Source organism: Tenrec ecaudatus, chromosome X, assembly GCF_050624435.1.
Source record: "Tenrec ecaudatus isolate mTenEca1 chromosome X, mTenEca1.hap1, whole genome shotgun sequence".
NCBI classification, from domain to species: Eukaryota; Metazoa; Chordata; class Mammalia; order Afrosoricida; family Tenrecidae; genus Tenrec; species Tenrec ecaudatus.
This window is the reverse complement of record NC_134548.1, coordinates 157,274,917-157,298,942: the sequence shown is the minus strand read 5'-3', so window position 1 is coordinate 157,298,942 and position 24,026 is coordinate 157,274,917. Positions and strand designations below refer to the sequence as shown.

Sequence of the window (24,026 nt, the reverse complement as noted above, 5' to 3'; positions counted from 1 at the left end):
ACCAAGGGCTGATGGTTGTTGGGATAAATGTGATTAATTTGAGGAGTGAGTTGCTGGCGCTCTCCTCACTTTATATCTGCCTCCCAGAGAGCAGGATCACAGCTCCTCCCTTCCCTAACACACCCCGCCCTTATTTGGCCCTGCCCTGTACCACCTGGCCTTCTGGACAGGAAATCCCAGGCTGGGTTCCCGGATGTAGCTTTTTGAGACTTGCATTTCCTGTCCTTGAAATATGAGATACTGTAGTCGAGGTTCTCACACTCAGATCAGTAGAAAGGGGGGGCCCAAGTGAGAACCCTGATGGAAGATTGAAATCCATCTTCCACTGAGAGGGGTCCCCACAGAAATGTATCCTTCTTCCACGGTTGTCATCTTGGGATGGTACCCAGAGGAGTCACCTCCCCCCTTCTTCCCCCTGGCGTCTCAAGAAGATGGCCAGGCTTGGTTGGATTGCTTCCAAAATCAGGGGTGATCGCCCTTGTGGGAATAAATGGGAATAATCATTTCGAGAAGGAGTGAGGAGTCAGCCCCACACCCTCATTTTCCTGTCACTCACCCATAAGGCGGGTTCACAGCCCCCTGCCCAAATCTAGCCCACTCAGGCCTGGCCCTCTGGGACAGGGAATCCCAGACTGCTTCCCTGGATGTAGTTTTTCATGACTTGCATTTCCTGTCTGAAGGATGAGTGGCAGTAGCCAAGGGTCCCGCACTCAGGTAAGTAGAAAGTGGTGGCCCAAGTGAGGACCCTGATCGAGGATTGAAATAATCTATTGAGATAGGCTCTCATAGAAACCCATCCTCCTTTCAAGGTTGTTGGTCCCTTGGGGTGGTACCCAAAAGAGCTACCCTCCCCTTCCTCCCCATGGGGGTGTCAAGGCGATGGGAGTTTAGTTGGATGGCTTCCAAAGCGATTTATTCCTTTGTGGAAATAAATCGGAATGATCATTTTCAGAAGGTGTAAGGGATAGGCCCCATTCCTCTTTCCTATCCTCTGGAGGGCAGGTTCACACTGTTGCCCCATCCCATTCTGCCCCTAATAGGGTCTATCCCGCCTTGGCCCACCTTGCCCTACCTAGTCCTCCTCTCCCCAAAGCCACCACCATGCCCCGCTCTGCCCTAGGGCTTAGGAAATCCCAGGGTGCATTCCGGATGTAGTATTTCCGGACTTGTACCACACTTGGAGCTTCTCGGGTTTGTGGCTGAGAGTCCTGGAGTCAGGGGTTCCCAATGGGCAAGAGAAGATGAGCACCCTGAAGGAAATAAGAGGCGACCCCACAGAAACCTGCCCTTCTGTGAAGGCTAGGAGTCCCAAGGAAGCTGTTAACTGGGGTGGTGTCTTGCTAAGCATTGCAGAAGAAATGGGTGACAGGCCTTTTAGGAGTAAATAAACTTAGAGAAGGACACCCCCCCCTGCCCCCATCCTCATCCCTGCATCCAATCCCACCTTGGGAAAGAAATTAACAGCCCTGCAGCCTCTGCCAGTGGAACATCAGACAGTCCCGATAAAGCGTTTCCAGATTTGCATCTTGGGACCTTGATGGATATGAGGTTCCATCTGAGGATCCCCGAATTCAGTGTACCTGCTGAAAGAGAGTCCAGGCACCATAGGGGTGTAGGGGTGAGGGTGGGGGCACGTGAAGGACCTGAGGGAGGACAGAGCAGTTTCCCCACAGGTAGAAGCACACTCTACCTTGTGCCTCCATCCACCTCACCCCCTCCCTACTCCAGTTGCTTGGCCCCTTCTGTGAACCCTGGGATCCCCCAGCTTGGTTCTGAATGTAGTCTGCCCTGCTTCCTGCTTAGAAGGCTCAAGGACACTGGCTTCTGAAGAGCCAGACTGAGTTCAGCAGAAGGAAGGGTTCCTCAGGAGGTGTGGGAGGGGCAAAGGGAGGGCACAGTATGTAGAGGTTCCTTCCCTTCACCACCCCTCCCTACCTCAGGCCCTTATGAGCCCCACCTGGCCCTCCCTCTGCTGTTGGACCAGGATGTGGTTTCCTGACTTGCGCAGTGGGCAAATGTGGTGAAGCACCAAGGGAGGATCCCACACTTAGATGAGCAGAAGGAGATATCTAGGCATTAATAGGCCAAGGTGAGCCCCCCTAGGACTGGGGAAGTCTTACATCAACCTGTAAATAGTCACTCTCCATTCAGCTCCCCCACCAGGATGTGTGCCTTTCCCTTTTTATCGCCTCCCTCTCCCTCAATCAGGGCTCCCTCCTCTATCTACCAGTCCCCTTCCTCTGTTGTTAGCTTTTGGAAGTCCCAGGAAGGAGTCCTAGATGTGGAGTTCACTGGCTTACACCTTTAGGGGTGTCAGAGGTGTGGCTTCCCTCTTGTGCACAGCAATTTCTCCTAAATCTTCCCTAACCACTACACTCCTCCCAATGCTGCTCTTATACTCAGTCTCTGGAAACTCTAGGCAGGGTCCCTGAAGATGAGGTTTCTAACTTACACTAACAGTCTGAGGAGGGGCTGCGGCTTGACTCCTCACAGAGAGGAGTCAGGTCTCTAAGGGAGGACAGACAGGAGCTCTGCTATAGATAGAGGCTAAACACCACTCAGGACCGCCCTCCTCTCCCAGTCTTCACTCAGTGCTTCCCTCCACCCCAGCCCTGCCCTCAGTCCTGGTAACCTGAAGCAGGCTCCCTGGACATGCTCTGACTGGACTTACGCTTTAGGAGTCTGAGGAACTGTGGCTTCCGCTGAGGGGAGGAAGTCAGAGTCAGGCCAACAGAAGGAGCAGTCCAGTCCCTGCCACGAGACCAAGGGAATACCCCCATAATCCCCCTGGTGGTCCTGAGTGCTGTCAAGCAGGGGCCCCACACACCACGCCTTTGTTGAAGGTCTCAGGAAAGTAGGTGTGGGTCTGAGAGGCATATAGCTGAGTCAGTGGATGGGAAGGGGCCCAGCATAGCCACCGCCATGTCACTGGGAGAACCCAGTCAGGAGGGACTTGCCATGATGCTTCCCTTTTTTGTCCCTAATGTTTCAAGGAGGAGGAAGCTGTTATCTAGAATCTACTACAGGCAGATCCGAAGAGGGAGGCGTTCAAGGCGCTGCAGTACTTAGGTAAGGACACTGAGGAACTGAAGAACTGCAGAATTACGGGCTGCAGCTCCATCCCTGGTGGAATTTGGGTTAAGGGCCTTGTTGAGAACCAAAGGTAACCCTCTTCCAGAAAAGGAAAACTAAATAAACACCCACAGGATCCAGCTGTCTCCTGGGCAGGGTTGTCCAGACGTGGTGGATTCTTATTTCTGCTCTGGATAGTGTGAGGTGAATGTCTCAGAAAGGTCTTGGCGTAAGGGGCCAACATCGAGTCAAAGTAGGGGGCCAAGCTTGCCAGGAGAAAAGGGTAAACAACATGAGAAAGGACTAAGGACACAGTCATCCTAGAGCACATCTCAGCAGCACTTGGATCGCTGGAAACTGGATGGGGTGCTTCCAAATTGGATATCTTCTGGGTTTGGGGGAGATGAGGACCTAGGTCAGCGGCTACCATCAGTTTAGATCAGGGCAGTACAAGCAGAGGTGCAGTGCCTGCCAGCTGTCGAAACATGGACCTAAGGAAAGGCCTGAGCTCTGCCCTGGGAGAGATGGCCACTCTACCCTGCATTGGCCTGTCCCTGCTGAGCACTCTGGGAGGAACTAGAACTCAGTGGACACAGTCTTGTGTGATCCACCCTCACCCCCATCTTGGTGGTCTCAGAGAGGGGAGTCTCCTGCTCAGACTTCCTGCCCTGAGGTCAGAGAGAAGCATTCCCAGTCGAATCCATGCATCTGTGTATGCGCTGAAAAGGACCCTTGTCCCATCCCAAGGCCGAAGAGGCCAGATCTCTGTTCCACACTTGTTACCACACCTTGGGGGACCCGGGGCATGGTCTCACCTCACTCCACCTTCATTCAGCTCAGAAATGGAAGCTCTTGCTCTGAGAGTTTTGACTGTGACATCCCCCATCCCCACCCCTCAACTTCTAGGGAGAGCTGAAGACCCAAGTTAGCACTACTCCTGAATTGTGGGGATCTCACAGAGTCCAGGCCAAACTCTTGCCAACACTGTGAGGGCCAGTTGTGGTTTTGCAGTCTGTGACCTTAGCTGCCCTGCTATTTCCCTTCACAGGCTCTAAAGACCTTCGAGGTGAGGCTGCAGGTCTCAGGCACACAGCCTCAGACCAGTAGAGTACGGGAGAGCCAGGAGCTGCCAGGAGTCCAGGTGAGAAGCCTATTTAGTGAGACAGTGCCATCACCGCAGGACTAAGGGGATGCCACAGGGACTGACCTGGCCTGCCCTACAGTCAGCCCTGGAAGCCTCTTGCTGCCAATGTAGCCAGAAGAGCCATTGTACTTCTGTTAATTTTTTAGGGCACAGGGGGGCCGTAGTGGACACCTAAATGAACTTACTTGTAAGGCACTTGGGTTTGGGCAGAACTGCCAAGGTTGAGTTTCTTAGCAGCAGCCGCTGACAATCTCTCCCTCTTTATTAGGCTTGTGGACTCCAGATCACCACCCTCCAGCACAAGGTCTTGTCATCAGCTCCCAAGAAGAGCCATCATGCCAGGTGTTTATCCTCCAAAGCGTACGCGCTACACTCTTGAGCAAAGCCCTCAGCATGAAGTGGAAGCACACATTGCAGCTGCCCCCTCTTCTCATGAGAACTCAGCAGCTGCAGAGCTGCCTGTTCCTGGGACACCAGGTACGTCCCAAGGTTCTGAGCAAACCAACACCACTTCCAGTGTGTTGGTCACATTCGGTGAAGAATCCACCGAGGAAGAGGGGGATTCAAGTTCTTCCAACGAATCAAATGATGAATCCTTATTCAGGGCTACAATAGAAGACAAGGTGTTTCATATGGTGGACTTCCTGCTCATCAAGTACGAAGCAAAGGAGCCCATCTTAAAGATAGATATGCTGGCGATTGTCGAAGGATATGAGGCCCACTTCCCTATGATATTCCAGAGGGCCTGTGAATGCACAGAGCTTGTCTTTGGCATCAGTGTGAAGGAAGGGGATCATCTAGAAAATTCCTATGTCTTCTGCAGTGCTCTCGGCCTCACCTGCGAGGGGATCCTCAAGAACGACCATGGCATGCCCAAGGGGGGGCTCCTGATAGTTGTCCTGAGCACAATCTTCAGAGAGGGCAACTGTGTCACTGAGGAGAGGCTCTGGGAAGTGCTGAGTAGAATAGGGGTGTATCCTGGGTTTGAGCATGTTATCTATGGGGAGCCCATGAAGTTCATCACCCAAGAGTTAGTGCAAGCAAAGTACCTGGAATACCGCCAGGTCCCCAACCATCCTGCTCATTATGAATTCCTGTGGGGTCCAAGAGCCCACAAGGAAACAAGCAAGATGAAATTTGTAGAGTTTTGGGCTCAGCTTAATGGTACTACTCCAAGTGCCTACCCAGCCTATTATGAGGAAGCATTGAAGGAAGAGGAAGAACGAGCCAAGGCCATGGCCAGTTCAAGTGCTAGTCCCTGATACAGCCGCTCAGAAGATTCGTGTGCTAAGTAGTGGAGGGCCAGTGGGGGGCTGGGGGAAAGTGAATAGTTTGTCTTCCCCTTCCATACATAATAGTGAGATTTCACTCGTTATTTTTTTTCCAATTTTGTTCCTTTGACCAGCAAGATCAGTTAGCTCAGATTCTAGGTTTTTGGAATCTTGGAAGGCGCTAGGAAGATTCTTATGCTAAGTAGTGGAAGGCCAGTGTGGGCCTGGGGAGGAACTCATAGTTTTGCCTCCCCCTTTCCATAATAATAATGATATTTCACTCTCTTATTTTTTTTCTAAATGCTGTTCCTTTGACCAGCAAGATCAGTTAGCTCAGATTCTAGGTTTTATGAACTGCATTGTTGTTCTGCAGTCCCATTAAGTCAACCCCAACTGATGGCAACCCAAGCCACCCCAGGCCACCTAGCCTGTCCCTATGCAAGTTGCAGATTGATCCTTGGAATTCCACGCAGTTTTCACGAGCAGAAGTTCCTATTAGGATCGCACGACCTTCCTTCCTGATCCAAGTTTGTTAGGAAGTTCCCTGAAGCTGCTTATTCAGCATCACAACTACGCAAAAGCCTCCAGAGACAGTTTCCCGTGAAGCCCACCGTCTGGGAATCCAACCTGGATCTCCCCTGTAAGGAGAGGGCGACTTGTAACAATGAACCACCACGGACAGCAATAGCCGGTGCTCTCGCTAAGTTTCCGGAAAGAACTGGGAAACCATCTTATTTAGTGTTCTCTATCAAGTTCCTGAGGAAATGTAATAGGAATTTCATTGGCAATGTGAAAGACCCCAGCAGTAAAATAAAAAAGATGATTAATATTTTTATTTCTTTTACGACTTTTAGCCTGCTGTTCTGTAGAATTAAAAGTACAATTGCTTGGCTTATTCGTGAGTATGGGAGAAATTAATTTTTAATGAAAGAATAACTTGTTCACTGACACATTTATTCTCTAAACATGAATTGGGCAGATTTTCTGTGGAAAATACGGTGTTAGTGGGGACGGGGTTGGGGGATGGCATGTACATGCTCTGGTCTAGTCAGATTTGTAAGAGAATTAGAGTCGTGGTGGGGGTGGGTGGGGGGAGCATTAAAGAACCAGAGGGAAGCTGTATGTTTAATCGATGCTTGACTGCACCCTGACTAGCCTGTCTTCTCCCCACGACCCTTCTGTAAGGGGTTGTCCAGTTGCTTACAGAGTGGCTTTGGGCCTCCACTCTGAACTCCCCCCTCATTCACATTGTGGTTTTTGCTCTGGGTCTTTGATGCGTGATACCTGATCCCATCAATACCTCAGGATCACACAGCCCATGCCTATCTTATAGAGGTAGGCAAAACCAGCAATAACCTAGACAAAAGATTGAATTATAAAGAAAAAATAATACTAGTAAAAAATAACTAAAAAAACCACATAATTCCAGGTCTGTCCGTTGAACTTTATGACTATCTCCCCACTGGCCTATTCCAGTTCCAATTCCTGGAACTGTCCCTCTTAGCCTAAAGTCTCCTTTAGGGGCTTCTGAGGGACTTTGTGCCTTGGCTTTGCTCCCATTGCGGACTTGTTATGTTCCCTTCTTGGTTCGCCCTGCTGTGGGGGGTGCAGATCTGACTAACTCCATGTCATGTGACCAGGAGAAAGCAACAGGACCAAAGGTTCCAGAGGGACTTGGGAGGAGGAGGTGGGGTTGGGAGCGGTGAGTAAACAATGCCATAGAGGGGAACAACGGGATTAAAACAAAGAACATAGAGATCCTGGGGATGGTGGGGCAATAGCAATCTAGCTGAAAGAAATTACTAAGGCAGAAGAACAAGCATGGATGATGGGGTGGGAGGAAGGTAAAAGGAAACAGGAAAGATCTAGGAAGCAAAGCTATGTATACAGGTATTAACACAGGGCATGCACTTAATGTAAATACATTAATTCATAAAAATTAGAGGTATTGGCCTAGGTATATATATATGGAAATACACAGATGGTAGATGAACTTTGGGCCTCTGCTCAAGTACTTTGTAAATACAAGAACCCTTTGTTCTAATAATCTGACATTCTGTGATGCTCACCCCCCTGACATGATTGTTAAAGACAAAATGGGTGCATAAGCAAATGTGAAGAAAGCTGATGGTGCTGGGCTTTCAATAGATATAGCATCTGGGACCTTAAAGGCTTGAGGCTAAACAAGTGGCCATCTAACAGAAACAGGAAGCACAACAGCCTGTGCGATCATAAGGTGTTGACGGAATTGGGTAACAGGCATCCGAAGACCCAAAATAAACCCATATTGTGGAGAACAAGATGGGTCAGAGCAGAGACCCAAAACTCAAACGTGTAGATAATAGGACATCCCCTTACAGAAGGGTCACAAGAAAGGGATGAGTCAGCCAGGCCCAGTATAGCACCGATGAAACTATTTCTCTGATTCCTTGAGATTACCTCACCTCTATCATGATCACAGAGCTGCGTTTCACTGTGCTAGACTGAGAATGTACACATAAGAGATACGAGCTCAGGACACAATGGAGGAACAGGAATGGAAGTATCACTACCAGGAGGTTAGGGAGAAAGGGAAGGGAGGGGGAACCAATCGCAATGATTGATACATAACCACCACCACCACCATCCCCACCACTCCAAGGGGGACAACGAACAGAAACAGGAAAGGGAGATAAAGTTTGGTGTAAGATAGGAAAAAGGGGCCATGAGGATGGGTAGGGAGAATGGAGGGACAAAAGAGCTGATAGCAAAGGTTCAAATAGAAAGTAAATGTTTAGAAAATGATGGCAACATGTACAAATACACTTGATAAAATTGATATATGGATTGTTATAAGAGTCCCCAATATAATTATCTGTTAATAAAATAGAGATAAAATAACAGCTACAAAAAAAGCCCTTCCCTGCCACATCCAAATAAAATGCCTCCTCTAGGGGAAATTTTCGCTCATAGTCAATGCCTTTGAGTTGACATGGACTCATACGGACTCTATAGGAGAGGGTAGAACTCCGAGTTTCCAAAACTAACTGGTTCAAAGGTTAGCAAGCCCCATCTTTCTCCCGAAGGAGCAGCTGTGAGTTTCAAATTTTGGGTCTTGCCCAGCTTCCAACTACTAGGCTTCTTGGGGGAAATTTAAAGAGTTTAATTTATAGCAGTATTTTATTTGGCTTTATGCTCTATGTCCCACCAAACAGCATGCTCTCATGCCAACTCTTCATCATTTGGGTGAATAGTGCCCAGATGCTTGAACTTTTACTCTGAAAGCCAACCAGACTCTCACTGTCATTGTGTCGATACTCACTGATAGTGAACCTATACGACAGGCTAGAACTACCCCTGTTGGTGGTGGTTTTGAACTGCTGACCTTGTAGTCCAACTTGTAACCACTACGCCACCGGGATCTTTTAATACATACAAGTCAATTCATGTATTGCAGTCTAAAAATCTAGCCTATACATGTGTACTTTCCATTTTTAAACAGTATTTTCAATTCCATAACTGACTAAATTAATGATATTATAAGTAGCATTACCTTATGCCCCATGTGGATGATTTATAACGTTCTCCAATAAAATCATAATAAAAAATCTTTTAAAAATCTCTGTTTTCTTGAATTAAAAATAATGGGTGGTAGGGTCCAAGATCGAAATCCTATTATTAATAGACACCACTAAATGTGTAATATAAGAAGTTTCAAAAAGTTTGTGGATAAAAAAGAAAATTATGGAATTTCCTGCTGAACCCTCCTTTGAATGTCCCTTCTATGTGCCAGGCATTGTACCAGGTACTTTACACATATAACATGTACCCCAATAGTTTAACAAAAGGCTTATCAAGCCTCCTTCACAGAGGAAAGACTCATTTCCTAGTCTGTCACTATATGTCCAAGACTAGTCAGGACTATTAAGTAACAGGACAGGGACTAGCCCTCTGGTTAGAATTCATCTAGAGCTCATGCTGTTCTCAGCCCTCGCCCGAGGCTGACCTTGAGCCCCTTAAAGGCACTTCTCTGGACTGTCCCGTGTCTGTGTTGGTTTTGCTCGGCACCATGGAGAGGGTTCCGACTGACTCGCAGCGCCCCTCTATGTACAACAGAGCACCCTGTCCTGCGCCGTCCTCACACTTGCTCTTAGCCACCGTGTCAATCCATCACATTGAGGACATTCCTTCTTCCCTCTGTCCTTCTGTTCTATCAGGCATGATGTCCTTCCCCAGTGACTGCTCTCTCCTGTCATCAAGTCCAAAGTACAAGCAGCAGAGTCTCGCCATCCTTGCTTCGAAGGGGCATTCTGGCTGAAGTTCTTCCAAAAGACACTTGTTGGTTCTTTGGGAAGTCTATGGTACTATCAGTATTATACTCCAACACTATCATTCATATGCATCAATTCTTCATTGGTCTTTCATGAGGAATATCCAATTTCACATGTGAGTGAATACCATGGCTTGGGTCAGGCTCACCTGAGTACTCACAATAACATTATTCACTGGCTTCTCTCAGATGGCAAGAACTAACGCTATGGCTGAGGTAGTGAAAGCCTAAAGGAAGGTGACAATAAGAAGGAATACCGTGGGGATTGCTGTTGGGCTTTCTGCATCTGTGCTCTGCCTGCTCGAGACCCAGGAATCTGAGGACTGAACCTTCCCAGGAGCCAGCTTCTTTGCCCACATGGGGCTCATTGTGGATTCCGGTAACCCCACACCCGTGCTTCTGAGGAGCACAGCCTGATAGTTCTTGAAACCCTGTGTCAGGTCTACGGCACATGATCACAGTGTCCTTGAAGAGGGGCACCACTGAGCAGTGTCTCCTAACCAGGAATGACCTGGCCCAAGGGCCTTCCTCAAGCAGGTGGACAGCCAGAGACATGGTGAGCTGAGGGACACTTGTCCCCAGTGGACAACACAGGAACCACAGAAAGACTTTCAGGTATTATGAATATGAAAGGTGCCTGCCTGGGGCAGCCAGACCAAAGGCGGGGAAGCCTTATGGCTAATGTGTCCTGCTCTCCCCATACTTCTTTAAATCGGGAGATTGGTGCAATGTAGAGATTACCCCTGGGCACTCATTACACTCCCCACACCTCTGGCAAAGACTGTGAGCTTCACGGTGCAGCTTCCTAACTTCTAATATTTGCTCAATCAGCCAATTTGCCAATTGCATAACCTTAAACTAGTCTCCATTATGTCAACTCCTAACTATGGTGACTCCACCCGAGTCAGTACAACTGCGCTCCACAGGTCATTCAATGGCTGATTCTTCAGAAGTAGAACGTGACACCTTCATCTGCGGCCCTCTGGGTGGACTCCAACTTCCTGTCTTTGCATTACTTGCTTAGCACATGACCTGTTTACATGAGGGACACAGCACTACCTCTACCCCCCCCCCATACCAACCGGGACAAAACCCTGCTTGACCCTGTGTGAGCAGCAGAGTTTGCCATTTGTAGCCTACCCTGAAGGAGATTCCAGGGCTCCTTTTTGGAACATTATCCTTATCTTTGCTCCTTATTAGGGTAGAAAAAATATAACAATTGATTTTTTTTAATCAAAAATTTTTTTATTCTGAGCAAGGCTTCACCTCCCTTAGGACTTTTGGTGCCTTTCAGTTATTGCTGGGGATAGCATCACAGTCTAAAGGAAACAAAAATCACCACACCTGGACCAGCAGACAACATCATGAAAAAGGGAGAATAGATCAAAGTTGTCACATTACAATTGACATGCAAAGTATTGGGCAAGTTTGTTGTAAAAGACTTTTCGTAACTGAATTACTGCCATTGAGTGGATCCTGACTCATAGTGACCCTATAGGACAGAGTGGAACTGCCCCTGTGAGTTTCCTAGGCTTTAAATCCTCAAAGAAGCAGAAAGCCTCGTCTTTCTTCCTCAGACAGGCTGGTGGGTTCACACCACCAACTCTACAGCTAGCAGCCCCAGGCATAACCCACTATGGCTCCAAAGCTCTTTAATTTTAAGATAAGGTAATATATTGTTATAATTAATAAACCAATATTGCTATATACCCATTAGCTAAGCACATACTTTATTCATGTTTTTCTAGTTTTTTTTACAATGTCCCTTTTCTCATCTAAGACCACATCCAGGGTATCAGAGAGCATTTAGTCATTATGTCTCCTGAGAGTTCCCACATGTAACTTTTTGTTTTGTTTTGACTTTTTTAAGACTTTGGCAGTTTGAGGACAATTAATTGTATATTTTGTAGAACTTCCCCCAATTTGGGTTGTTGGATGCTTTTCACATTAGCGGGGATTACACATTGGGCTGCTAACAACAAGGTAAGCAGTTTGAAACCACCAGCAACTCCGTGGAAGAAGGTGGGGGGGCAGCTTTCTATGCCTCTAAAGAGTTACAGTCTCAGAATCTCATAGGGGCAGTCCTAGCTCCTCTCTTCTATCAGGTTCCTGTGAGTCAGCCTCCACTTGATGGCAGCACGTTTGCTTTTCAGAGAGAAGGGTTATGAGCCTTAGGAAGAAAGACCAGAAATGTGAAGTGCTATTTCTTTTTTTTAATATCATTTTATTAGGGGCTCATACAACTCATCACAATCTACACATACATCCATGTATAAAGCGCATTGGTACATTTGTTGCCCTCATAATTCTCAAAACATATGCTCTCCACTTAAGCCCCTGGCATCAACTGCTCATTTTTCCCCTGCCTCCCCCCATGAACATTGATAATTTATAAATTACTATTTTGTCATATCTTGCACTGTCCGATGTCTCTGTGCACTCCCTTTTCTGTTTGAAGTGCCATTCTCATTATAGGCAGGGTGATGTTGTTGAGTGCCATCAGGCCGGTTCCCACCCACAGGGAACCTCTGCCCCACAGAATGAAACACTGCTTGTTCCTGGACCATCCTCACCATTGTTCTTATATGTGAGACCATTGTTTCCGCCACCGTGTCCATCCAGCTCCCTCCTCGAGGGCCTTCCTCTCTCTGCTGCCCCCTCTACTTTACCAAGCCTGGTGTCCTTCTCCAGGAACTGGTCCTTTTAATCATGGGGGCACATGACCTGTACGACAGCACTGTGGATGTGGACCTTGAAATAGGCTGTGGGAGTGTCAGTCAGTTTCTCCATGGTCAAAGTACCCCACCCTGTTCCACACTCCGCTTTTTGGAAGGAAGTCACGCTGTGCAGCCCACACTGAAGAGGAGGAATGTTAAATTCCCAAATGTTAAACTTGAGGAAAAAGTATATACATAAACCATTCATAAATTTGGAAGTCTTTTGTTCCAATTTTTTTTTCTTTCTCCCTGGTCTCCATTTGCTCAGCTACTCAGCTTCCCAGGTATTGATGTTATACTTTGGGTTATAATTCAATACAGCTTTATTTGGATTCTTGCACACACTGCCACAGGTTTGATCATTGGGACCTCTCTCAGGTGGCCCCAGCGTGCCTTTGACATCCCCACATCAAGGTGTTTCATATTTGCATTTTCTCACTCCCTGCAACAAGCTGCCCCAGGCTCATACTGTATAATTTCTGTTCAATCCTACAATCATCCCTTGCTCCAAGGATTCTTGGCTTCCTTTATGGGATAATGATGTTAGAGGCCGGCACGTGCTGTGATCATTGCTACTGGGATGGTATTGCTTCTGGGCTCTCTTAGTTGACAGAGCAAGGGAATCATGTGAGCACACACCATTCACTTGTAGACTCATCAGATAGCTGCTTCAGCTTTGTTTCCAGGGTCTATGGTTGCTTTCAGTGGGGCATGCAAGAGAGAATGTGCGTGCTCCATCTTAACCCTAAAACGAAAAGCCTTGGTCCCAGGGTCCCAGTTCAGACATGCACAAGTTGATCCCACACAAAAGGAGTTGAAACACCCCTCTGTGATCTGTGGGTGGCTGCAGACAAGTTGGCTCAGGCATAGTCCTATTGGGGGATCGTCAATATGTTCAACAAAAATGGAGGCCTCAGAGGGGATCTGTGTAGTCAGTACAATCCAAGACAAGAGAGGATAATGAGATTGTACTGGAGGGAACCCCAATATGGTAAAGGTTTGAATTATCTTAAAGGACACAGGGCAAACAGGGGACTTATGAAGAAATTTTAAGAAAATGGAAACGGCCTTGGTAAGTAAAAGGCCAGTAAATTTGTGACTAGGTTTAAAAAAAAGTATTCCACACCATGGGATTGCTCATTCAGCATAAATTTTCCTATGAGAATTTCATTGGGAAATCACACCATCTATCCTGTAGCCCTGGTCTTTCCCCTTAAGATGGCTTCTTATTCTTCAAACAAAAAGAACCTTTCAAAGTAACATATTTTAAGTCCTAGAGAGACAAACCAGATTGCTAGTAATTATATATAAATATATTTATCAAGATAGATGTATAATTCAAGAAATAAACCATTAAATAATATACAGATAGATAATACAAGAAATTAACAGTTAAATTATAAAGCAGTGAGACACTAGCAGTCCTTCAAGTTTTGAGAGCTGCCAGGTGCCAGTCCCCTCTGTAGAGAAAGCTGGGCTATATATACCCAGGTAGCAAACAGCAAGGCAGGTCCCCAACTGTCATCAACTGTCAGTCCCCAGCTCCAGAGATGAACATTCTAATCGTGTGGGCTTAAGGGGACCTCAACTTACAGGGACACAGTCCACAGGTAGTGTACCCCTTTAAACTGACGGACAGAACAACCAAGGTGAGGCTCACCGAGCCATTTATCCCTCTGCCCTTCAGTTAATTCTACTTGTGTTTATCGGCCAGGCTGGCACAATAAACTATAGCAGATGCCCAAACTATTGCTTTAACATGATGTAAATGGGAGGGTATAGAATTCTTCAAAAAAGGGTAGTAAGGTTAGATATATGGAAACAGTGCTTTCAAAAGTGTATAAACCTAGGCAGATGCTGTGTTGAGAAACAATAATTTCACATTTTTCTGTTTTTCATTAATAAAGTTTCCTATTATTATGCAGCAATATGTTTCTATAACATACCTTCATATTTAATATACTTGATATGATTGAACAGATTTGTTGTAAGAACTTGAAGACCTCGAGATAAAAGGCAAGTCTCAAATTGCAATTTTGAAGATTCTATAGCCAAAATGCTGAATGATGCTAGAAGTATCATGAGAATATGGAAAGAATACACAGAGCCACAGTACCCGAAAGAACTAGTGAGCATTCCAGCATTTCAAGAGGTAGCACATGAACAAGAACCAATGTGCTGTAAGAAGAAGTTGAAACAATGGTTGTAGCAGGACATTGGCAGCAAGCTGCCAGAGCTTCAGCCAGGTTCAGAGGAGAACTTGGTACAAGGCTTACCATTGCTGATGTCAGAAATATCTTGGCTGAAAGCAGGGAATTCCTCAAAGATGGTGACTTTCAGATGCCAGGAAGTCGAGTTCTGAATCAATTTTTCCCATAAGAAATAATTGAAAATGATGAATGAATTCTGACCCCCAAGTTTTTACGCTAACCTTGCCTTTGAATACAAAACATGACACAGAAATTTCAAAGTCAATAAGATCAGAGTTAAATAATATAATTTAAACAGGAAACACAGCGGTTAAAAAAGTTTTTTAACAAATACAGTGTGGCCATACCTTGAAATTGATGAGTTTCTGGCTCGGTGGACCCGGATGTGGAGAGGAGGCATGGAGAGAGAGTCATTGTTTGCAAGGGGAATCCCCTTCCATCAAATCAACTGGTAGCTGCTTTTCAGGAGTGTTTCCCCTTCTTTACCTTTGTTCACTAGGACTGTCTGGCTTTCTCAAAGAAAAATTCTGTCTAATGTAGTCTGCCGTTGGCATTTCCTTAACTGCTTTCTAAAAGGGTTTATTAAATTATCAACAATATCGATAACAAGGTTAAACAGTTCCTTAGCCTGATGATTTTTTCAGAAAACTCTTAGGACCCATGTTTTTTTTTTATCTAAAATCAGTACAAAAAGCCACAAAAATGAAGAAAATTCTAGCAAAACGCTTGGAACACAGCTGCAAAAGGCTTAAACAATGTGTTCTAACAATGCCAACTAAGGCCAAGTGACTGAATCACAACTGCTTTTGTTGACCAAAATCATGTGCAATGGGTTGTATTACAATGTTTTGTTTGAGCTCCGATGCAAATTTGCTCATTTCATGTGGAAATCTGCTCCCCATGTGGTCGAGGACCTGGGTGCTAATGTATCATTCAGGGTTTCTCCAGAGTCTCCTGTGAGGCCACCCCAGGGACTTGAAGGTTGTTAGCACTGGGTGAGCAAGAGGAGTCACTTGAAGGACAGGGGCTCTCCGGGACCAATTCTTTCTCTTGTGGTGGACGCTCACCTTCTTTCTCGTTCTTCCCGTAGTGACAGACTGTTATTGCCGAATTCTTTGCCCCAGTCAGTTTTTAATTCCATTCACCAATAGATTGTACCTTTTGCAACATCTCTCTCCATCTGGAGGTGACCTAGAGGGAATCATGAGACTGGCATAGGCTGGTGACTGTGTGTGGCAGGCAAAGAGAGGGTCTAAACCTTGGTGGGTGTGGGGGCCGGGGAGATGGAGTAGCAGGTGAAGGCAAAGATGGGGGACATGGATGAGGCCTTCTGACCTTGTCCTTGTTCACCATCCTGTGTGGATGTGAGTTCTTCCTTTTCTCACTCCCACTGGTGCTGGCGGTGACTTGATTTTCCACTGTGTCTGTTTGCTCCTTATCAACGGCAGGCTCTTATGGCTTCTCAGTCATGTCAGCCTTCTGAGTCACTCCATCTGTCCTGGAACGGACAGTGAACTGCTCCCAAGTCTCCTGATCTCCTTCAACAGTCTCTCAGCCCCTGAGGTGTAAAGCTGGTCAGCTTTGTTTGGTCGGTCGGCATGGCAACGCCCTCAGCCAATGAGAGCCCTGGGGTGGGGTGGGGGAGGGCTCAGACATCACAGAGCACCTCTCCCATAGCAACTGGCAGGGGGAGAAGGGTCTCCAGAGGGGTCAAAATGCCTGATTGGAGAGGGGGAAAGTTCCCTCACTGCCATTTGAAAAGCTTTCCCAAACTGACCTGCCACTTTGGCTACCATGTTTCCCCTTGCTCTCTCCTGATGGATGATGGTACCTGTGCCAGGGAAAGGGTATACCATGGACACCCCTATTCCGTGGTTCCTTCTACTCTTTCTCACCTGTCTGCATGACCTAGTGCTTTGGCTGTCTCACTGACAATCTCTCTAAGCAAATGTGGCCATTTTTCAGATTCGGTGAAAACGTGAATTGTCCCACTATGCACTCAGTAATTTCCTTTCTGTTTCTTGAAGGCAATCCACTTCTTGGCTCCTGCCAGACAATTTCTCCATCCTACTGCCATTTCCCAGTGTCCAACAGGAAGGGCTTTGTGATCATGTTTAAAAAGGACTTATAAGAGTCAATCTTGACGTACAATTCTATCTGTGATAGGATTCTCTCTTTCACGTTCAAGGAAATCTATGCAATACAAGTATTATATTCAAGTAAACAATACAAATATCATATTCAATACACAGTCACTGTACCATAAAGAGCTAGTGGACATTCCACTGTTTGAAGAGGTAGTGTATGAGCAAGAACCAATGGTACTGTAGGAAGAAATCCAAGCTGCATTGCAAGCATTTGCCAAAAACGACGCTCCAGGAGGTGGCGGAATACCATTGAAATGTTTCCGCAAGCCCAAGCAGCTCTGGGAGCACTCACTTGTCTATACCAGGAAATTGGCAAGACAGCTCCTTGACCACCTGACTGGAAGAGGTCCATATTTGTGCCCTTTCCAAAGAAAGGTGACCCAACAGAATGCTCAAACTATAGAACTGGTAACCCACAGAAGTTGCTTAAAATCATCCAAGAACGCTTGGCAGGACCTTGCTGTGTTTCCTTTTGTTGTTCATAAGGTTGCTGTGGGTCGGAGGCGACTTGATGGCACCTCAGAAGACAAACTTGTGTTCTAGTCATCCAATGCATTGTTGGCTTTTTGCCCACTACTCCAACTTTTATTTTGATTAAATTAATAATTTTTATGATTTCATTGTACCTCTATGAGTGAAATAGTGACGCTCACTACCCCTGTGTGTTTCCCAGGCTGTAACAGTTTACAGGACTAGAGAGCTGGGTGGTTTGGACCTGCTGACCTTGTTGGCGACAACCCAGCGTGTAACCACTATGCCCCCAGGGCTCATTGACTTAGTGGTAATATCTTTTGTAAATTTCTTGCTGGTTGCAATGTCGACTTTTGTTACTTTGGCTTTTATGGGGAAATCTTACAATAAAAATTTCCACTTATTTTCTCCCATGTTTTGGGTTAGTGTGATTTATTTTACATATGTTATAAATGAGAGAAAGACTGGGCGTTCTGCTCCTGTAAACAGATACAGTGTCAGACTCCCACAGGAGGTCACTATAAGTCAGCATTGATTTGAAGGCAATGAAGTTTCTTTATGTTATAAATAACTGAATATATTGCTGTTATGTTTACTTTGCAACAATAGGTTAGTGAACTTTTCCCATAAAAGACCAGATAGCAAATATTTTAAGTTTTATGTTCTCTGTACCACAAGATTGTTTTCTTTCTTATTTTTAAAAATGCAGTAACTATTCTGACTCCCAGGCCACACACATAGACTCCAATTTGAAACTAGTCAGGCGACATTAGTTTGGTCACTCTTGTCTTTTATTTTTATTCATTTACATTTTTTCCCTGATTGTGGCAAAAATATACACCCAAGAACATTCTCCAATTCCACAACTTCTACTTGTATAATTCAGTGCCATTGATTAGAATCTTTATCTTGTACAACCACTATTGATATCTTTTTTCCAAATTCCTCAATGCCCCTACGCAACAACTCTTTCCCCTTCACCTATGGTAACCGCTGGTCAAGTGTGGTTTCTTTCTTTTTATTCATGGTTTCCTTGATTTAGTCTTCACACATTATATATCTCCATGGTTCAACTGCTTTTACAAATGAGTTGTATATATGCAATCACAATCAGTTCTAGTGCTCCCTCCTGCCTCCCACATTCCTCATTCCCCAAATCCCTTCACACTTCCTATCGCCCTCTCCCACCACTTCCCCAGTAGACTATTGCATCCCTTGGTATCTCTATGCATGCACTCCTTCTGTGGCTCACAAACTGAGAAATGAATAGAAACAATAAAAAACAAAATAAAATCACACAGATAAAATAAGAAAAGATCACTATCGATATTTAAACAACCAGGGAAGAACTTTTTGTCATGGACTGAGGAAGAAATACTTGAGCCTAGAACAAATTCATGCTGGGTCAAAGGGGAGGCCAACTGACCAAGTATCAAATTCAATCCAGCATAATCATATTTACACTGATCACTGTCTGACAGTAAGGCTGTTTGGGTCACTCCTGTTTTAGACATTCCATTATGTTTTAAGCTCTCTCAGCAAAACAAAAGGCATGTTGTAGTCACGCTCAGTGTGAGACTTGTGGCTGCTTTCAGGCCTTTCTGTGGATTCCTAATATCTTTTGTTAGCCTAACATATGACACCTGCACGAGAAGTTTATCTTTAACTTTACTTACATTGACAGTCTGTCGGCAATACATTTCTCAGTGTTTATTGGTCTGGCGAAATCTCTATTTCTCCTTTATTCCTCTAGACACAGGATTTGAGTTTTGGGTTTGGTTGTTATATCTTTTCAACACTTTATAGCTACCACACTGCTGTCATCTGATGTACAGTTTCTGTTGAGTCTGCTGTACTCTTTCTCTGTAGGCAATATTTCATTCTCTTCCTCATGTGGGCAAGATTTTCCCTTGCCCTTTGATTAAGCAGTTTAAGTATTAAATGTCCTTTTAAAGATCTTGCTGAGCATTCTAAGCGAATTAAATCAGTGGCTTTTTGTCGTTTCAAATTTATCTTTTACCATGACTCCATTAATACTCTACACCAGTGGTTCTCAACCTTCCTAATGCCGTGACCCTTTAATACTGTCCTCATGTTGTGGTGACCACCAACCATAAAATGATTTTCCTTGCTACTTCTTCACTGTCATTTGCAACTGTTATTAATCAGGCGACCCCTGTGAAAGGGTTGTTCAATGCCCAAAGGGGTCGCGACCCACAGGTTGAGAACCACTGCTCTACACAATTTGCTCTTATTCCATCACTCTTGGCTGTTTTAGGCTTTGCTTTCCTTGCTCCTTTGTTACTCTTCTGAGGACACACACTCGGTGGCTGAAGAACGTAGGATTTGACTGCATGGCTGCTTACATACTGTAAGGCTTTACTCTGAATATATTAAATTTGGTTTGCTTGGGAAATATATATAAATTATATTTAAAATAGAGCTAGCAATATCATTTATTTTCATCATGAGCTTGTTTCTCTGTCCATTATGCTTACCCCTGTTGACGTTTTTGTTTGCTTACCTTTATACTGCACATTAATAATGGTTTCACCTGACAAACAGTTGTCAGGAATGGTAGACATTCTTAGTGTTTTTTTAAGTAGATACCTTTTACATTCTCTTTCTATAAATATGTTCATTGGTTTTGCTTAGTAACATTTTTTTATGTTTTAGGACTTGTTGGATTGAAGCTCACATGTATCTTATCCAATGAATGTGTGTATTTGATTGATATATGATTGCTTAAAAAATAATACCAATGATTTTCTTTTAATGAATAAAATGCCTGACCTGTTTCCAGAGAGATTGATTCAAAATGACTTTCTTCGAATGTTTAATGTGAAAAATGTACTATAATTAAATAAACAGTCATTGAAATGGATTCACATTCTTTATGTAAAAATACATGGTAATTCAAGCATTCAGTATTTTCCAAATAAATGTTCAATATACTGGGGGGGGAGGGGTGACGTAGGATTTAAAGAGAACTCCTACTTGCCATTTATGCAGACCATCCAACGGATTTAAATTTATTGTATCATGACTGAGGAAGCAAAAGAGGATCACACTGGAATTGTTTACTGTTTGAGCGATTTGCCATGGTAAATAGAACAGGAAAGATTGCATGACAAGTCCTGGAAAGGGAGACTCAGAACAGGTACAAGAGCCTGATGCCTGACATTGGACTCTTTTCATTAAAGTGGGAGGCCCATCTGTCGGCCACTGGAGTCACAGAGGGGTGTAGGGGAGGAGATGAGTCAGTCAGGGTGTGATGTAGCACCGATGAAGAATACAGCTTTCCTCCAGTTCCTATATGCCTCCCCCCCCCACACACACACCCCTATCACGATCAGAAATCTACCTTGCAAGTCTGGCTAGACCAGAGGATGTACACTAGTACAGATAGGAACTGGAAACACAGGGAATCCAGGGCGGATGATACCTTCAGGACCAGTGGTGTGAGTGGCAATACTGAGAGGGTAGAGGGAGAGTGGGTTAGAAAGAGGGAACCGATTACAAGGATCTATATGTGACCTCCTCCCTGGGGGACGGACAACAGAAAAGTTGGTAAAGGGAGAAGTCGGACAGGGCAAGATATGACAAAATAATAATTTATAAATTATCAAGGCTCATGAGGGAGGGGGAACAGGGAGGGAGGGGAAAAAGGAGGACCTTTTGCCAGGGGCTTAAGTGGAGAGCAAGTGTCTTGAGAATGATGAGGACAATGAACGTACAGATGTGCTTTACACCATTGATGTATGTATGGATTGTGATAAGAGTTGTATGGGGACATGGATTGGTGGTTTCCTGTATGCTCACTGGGTCAGAACCCTGCTGTCATGTCCTGTGAAAGTCCCCTCACCTTGAAGTCATTGAGCCAACGCTTATGCAACAAGTCTTCCTCCGCATAATCTTCCAGTGTTACATGCACAGGTTTGCACTCACCGGAGTCCTTTTTTGCACTAGAGTAAGGCTAAATAAAAACTATATGGACCCGTTCCCAGTGAGCTACAATTTGTGTGTGTGTGTGTGTGTGTGTGCGTGCAACAGTGTTTGCCTCTGTTGCTTTTACTTTTGTAAATTTGTCAGTATTTTCTTCTGCCTCTTTTATAAAAAACCACTCTCCTTCTTGTATATTGTCTTCCCCTTCACTAAACACTTGCCTGCCCTTTATCCTTTGACCTCTCTCCCTCACCTTCCATTACCACCCCTGGTAATAATAAAAAAATTCTTGCTTTATTGTGAAAAACTTTTCTGGACTTTTTATAGCAGTTGTCTCATACAATGTTTGTCCTTTAGTGATTGACTAATTTTCCTCAGAAAAATATCCACCAGGTCCGTTCATGTTAGGTTCATCCACGCTATCAGTATTTCACAGTCTTCTTTATTCTTTATCATTGGGTAGTATTTTATTGCCAGCATGAACCAAGGGTTATTTATTCAGTGTTCCATTGATGAGCATTCAACGGTTTCCATCTTTTTCCTCATCTGAATCGTGGTGTCGTGAGCAGGGGCTGCATCCATGTGTGTGTGCGGTGCTGCTTCTTTCGCTAGGGCAGATCTAGAGTAGAGGGCCTGCTGGGTCACATGCTATTCCTTTCCCCAGAGTTTTGAGGAAGTGCCACGCCACTTTCCACTAGGGTTGTGCCATTTATCGTCCCTCCCGCCGGGCTGATTCTGCTCTCTCATCGTTCTTGCTTTCACATGTTGTTGTTTTTATGTGTGTGTGTGAACTTTGTTATGAATGCTGGGGTGAGATGAAATCGCATTGTTGTTTTAATTTGCAACTCGCTGATGGCCGAAGATTGAGAATATTTCTTTTAATGTCTCTTGGCCTTTAGAACATCTTCTTAATGAATTGTGTTTTCATGTCCGCTGCCCACTTTGAAAATGTGTTTGTCTTTTTCTTGTTGAAGCGTTTGGTAATTTTAAAAGATTAGTACCGCATTCAATGTATCATTACTAAAATAAAACTATTCCCAGATGGGGGTGCTCTTTTTACTCTGCGATGAAATCTTTTGATGCATGTAATTGTGTAATTTTGAGAAGGTCCCATTCATGTAGTTTGTCTTCTGCTGTTTTTATGCTTTCAGCTTTGCTTGCTAAGGTATTTTTACCATGTATAATGGTCCCTAAGTGTGTTCCTCTTTGTTCATTGAAGGGCTTTATATTTTTAGGATTTTGACCCATCTTGAGTTTGACTTTACTTATTGTGTGAGTTAAAGTTCCTATTAAATTTTTGAAAATAGGTTTTTAATTTTTTTCAGCATCAATTGTTAAGTAGATTATCACTTCTTCATTTAATGTGTTTCTGCCCTTTATCAAAGATCACCTGTCCATAGGTGGTTGGATTTATTTCTGGATTCTCAGTTCCGTTCCATTGGTCTGTGTGCCTGTGGTTGTATCAGTGCCTGGTTGCTTAGACTAGAATGATGACACAGTAGAGATAAGGAAGTGTGAGACCTCTTACTTTGTGATACTTTAGTAATGGTTAATTATCTTGGGTCTCTTTCCTTTCCATATCTAGTTGGAGATTAATTTTCCATCTCTTTAAAGCATGATGTTGGGATATAGACCGGGACTGCATTATATCTGGAGATAGCTTTGGGGATTATTGACATTTTTACAATATTAATTCTTCCGATTTACAAGCGTTGACCTACAAATCCTTAAGACACGGTTAGCATGACATGCTCATAACAAGGGGAATATCTGATTTCTCTTAACTCTTCTCAAGTTCATTCTTTCTTCTCTATACTTTGTCCAGTTTGATAATCCTATTGACAGATTTTTCTTCTTTGATACAGTTTTTAATTCTAGAATCTTCATTGGGCTCTTTTTGGTATTTTAAATCAGTGTCCTATAAAAAATTATCTATCTTTTCATAAAGCTTGACCGTTAGATTGTTTGCACAATAGTGATATGGAAAATTTCTTCCAATAATTGTCAACAATATTGTTATTTCCCAGTCACAATACGATTAGATTTTTCACCTGGAAATGTACTGATTGTTGTTAATTTTTTGTGCATTTAAAGTTTTTATTGGATGGCAGACACCACGTGTAGGAACACAGTAAAGACATTTATGTCTGGAAATTGGCATGTCTCTTCTGCTCTTAACATGAAATGTTTAAGTCAGTTTTCTCAGTTAAAAAACAAATGAACAAACTTGACCACTATCGAGTGGATTCCCACTCATCGTGACCCACAGGGGAGAGTCCAAGAACCCCTGAGGGTTTCTGAGAGTGTAAAGCTTTACAAGGGTAGAAAGTCTTAGCTTCCTTCAGTGGGTGCCTGCTAGTTTCTAACTGCTGATCCCGTGGTGTGCAGCCCACTCTGCCACCGGGGCTTCTGTACTTCATTCGATTACTTGGTTACTTTGGGTTCAAGGTCAGCAATAATTTCAGATTATTGAAGTAGTGAACTACTTCACCTGTCATTTGTGTGGGGATTATGAGGCCAAAGATTTTCTTTTCTTTCCTTTTCTTCCCTCCTTCCTTCTCTCTCTCTCTCTCTCTCTCTCTCTCTCTCTCTCTCTCTCTCTCTCTCTCTCTCTTTCTTTCTTTCTTTCTCTTTCAGTATTCCTGCCTCCTCTCCCTCACATGTTAGGCCTCTCCACAGACCCCTGCTCTTTCTCAGCTGCTGGCACTTGTTCTGTTCTTAGCTTATAGTGGCAGCAGCC

At 44.5% G+C, this 24,026-nt stretch overlaps 1 protein-coding gene across 1 annotated transcript; it reads left to right on the top strand.

Moving 5' to 3' along the window:
• The first annotated feature begins 4,551 nt into the window (after positions 1-4,551).
• On the top strand, positions 4,552-5,478 carry LOC142433818 (melanoma-associated antigen 10-like). Its single transcript, XM_075538491.1, has one exon. It carries the CDS (start codon positions 4,552-4,554, stop codon positions 5,476-5,478), a length of 927 nt encoding a protein of 308 aa, XP_075394606.1.
• Positions 5,479-24,026: the final 18,548 nt, after the last annotated feature.

Coding starts and splice junctions, on each gene's coding strand:
- LOC142433818 (XM_075538491.1), top strand. CDS start 4,552: ATGCCAGGTGTTTATCCTCCAAAGCGTACGCGCTACACTCTTGAGCAA.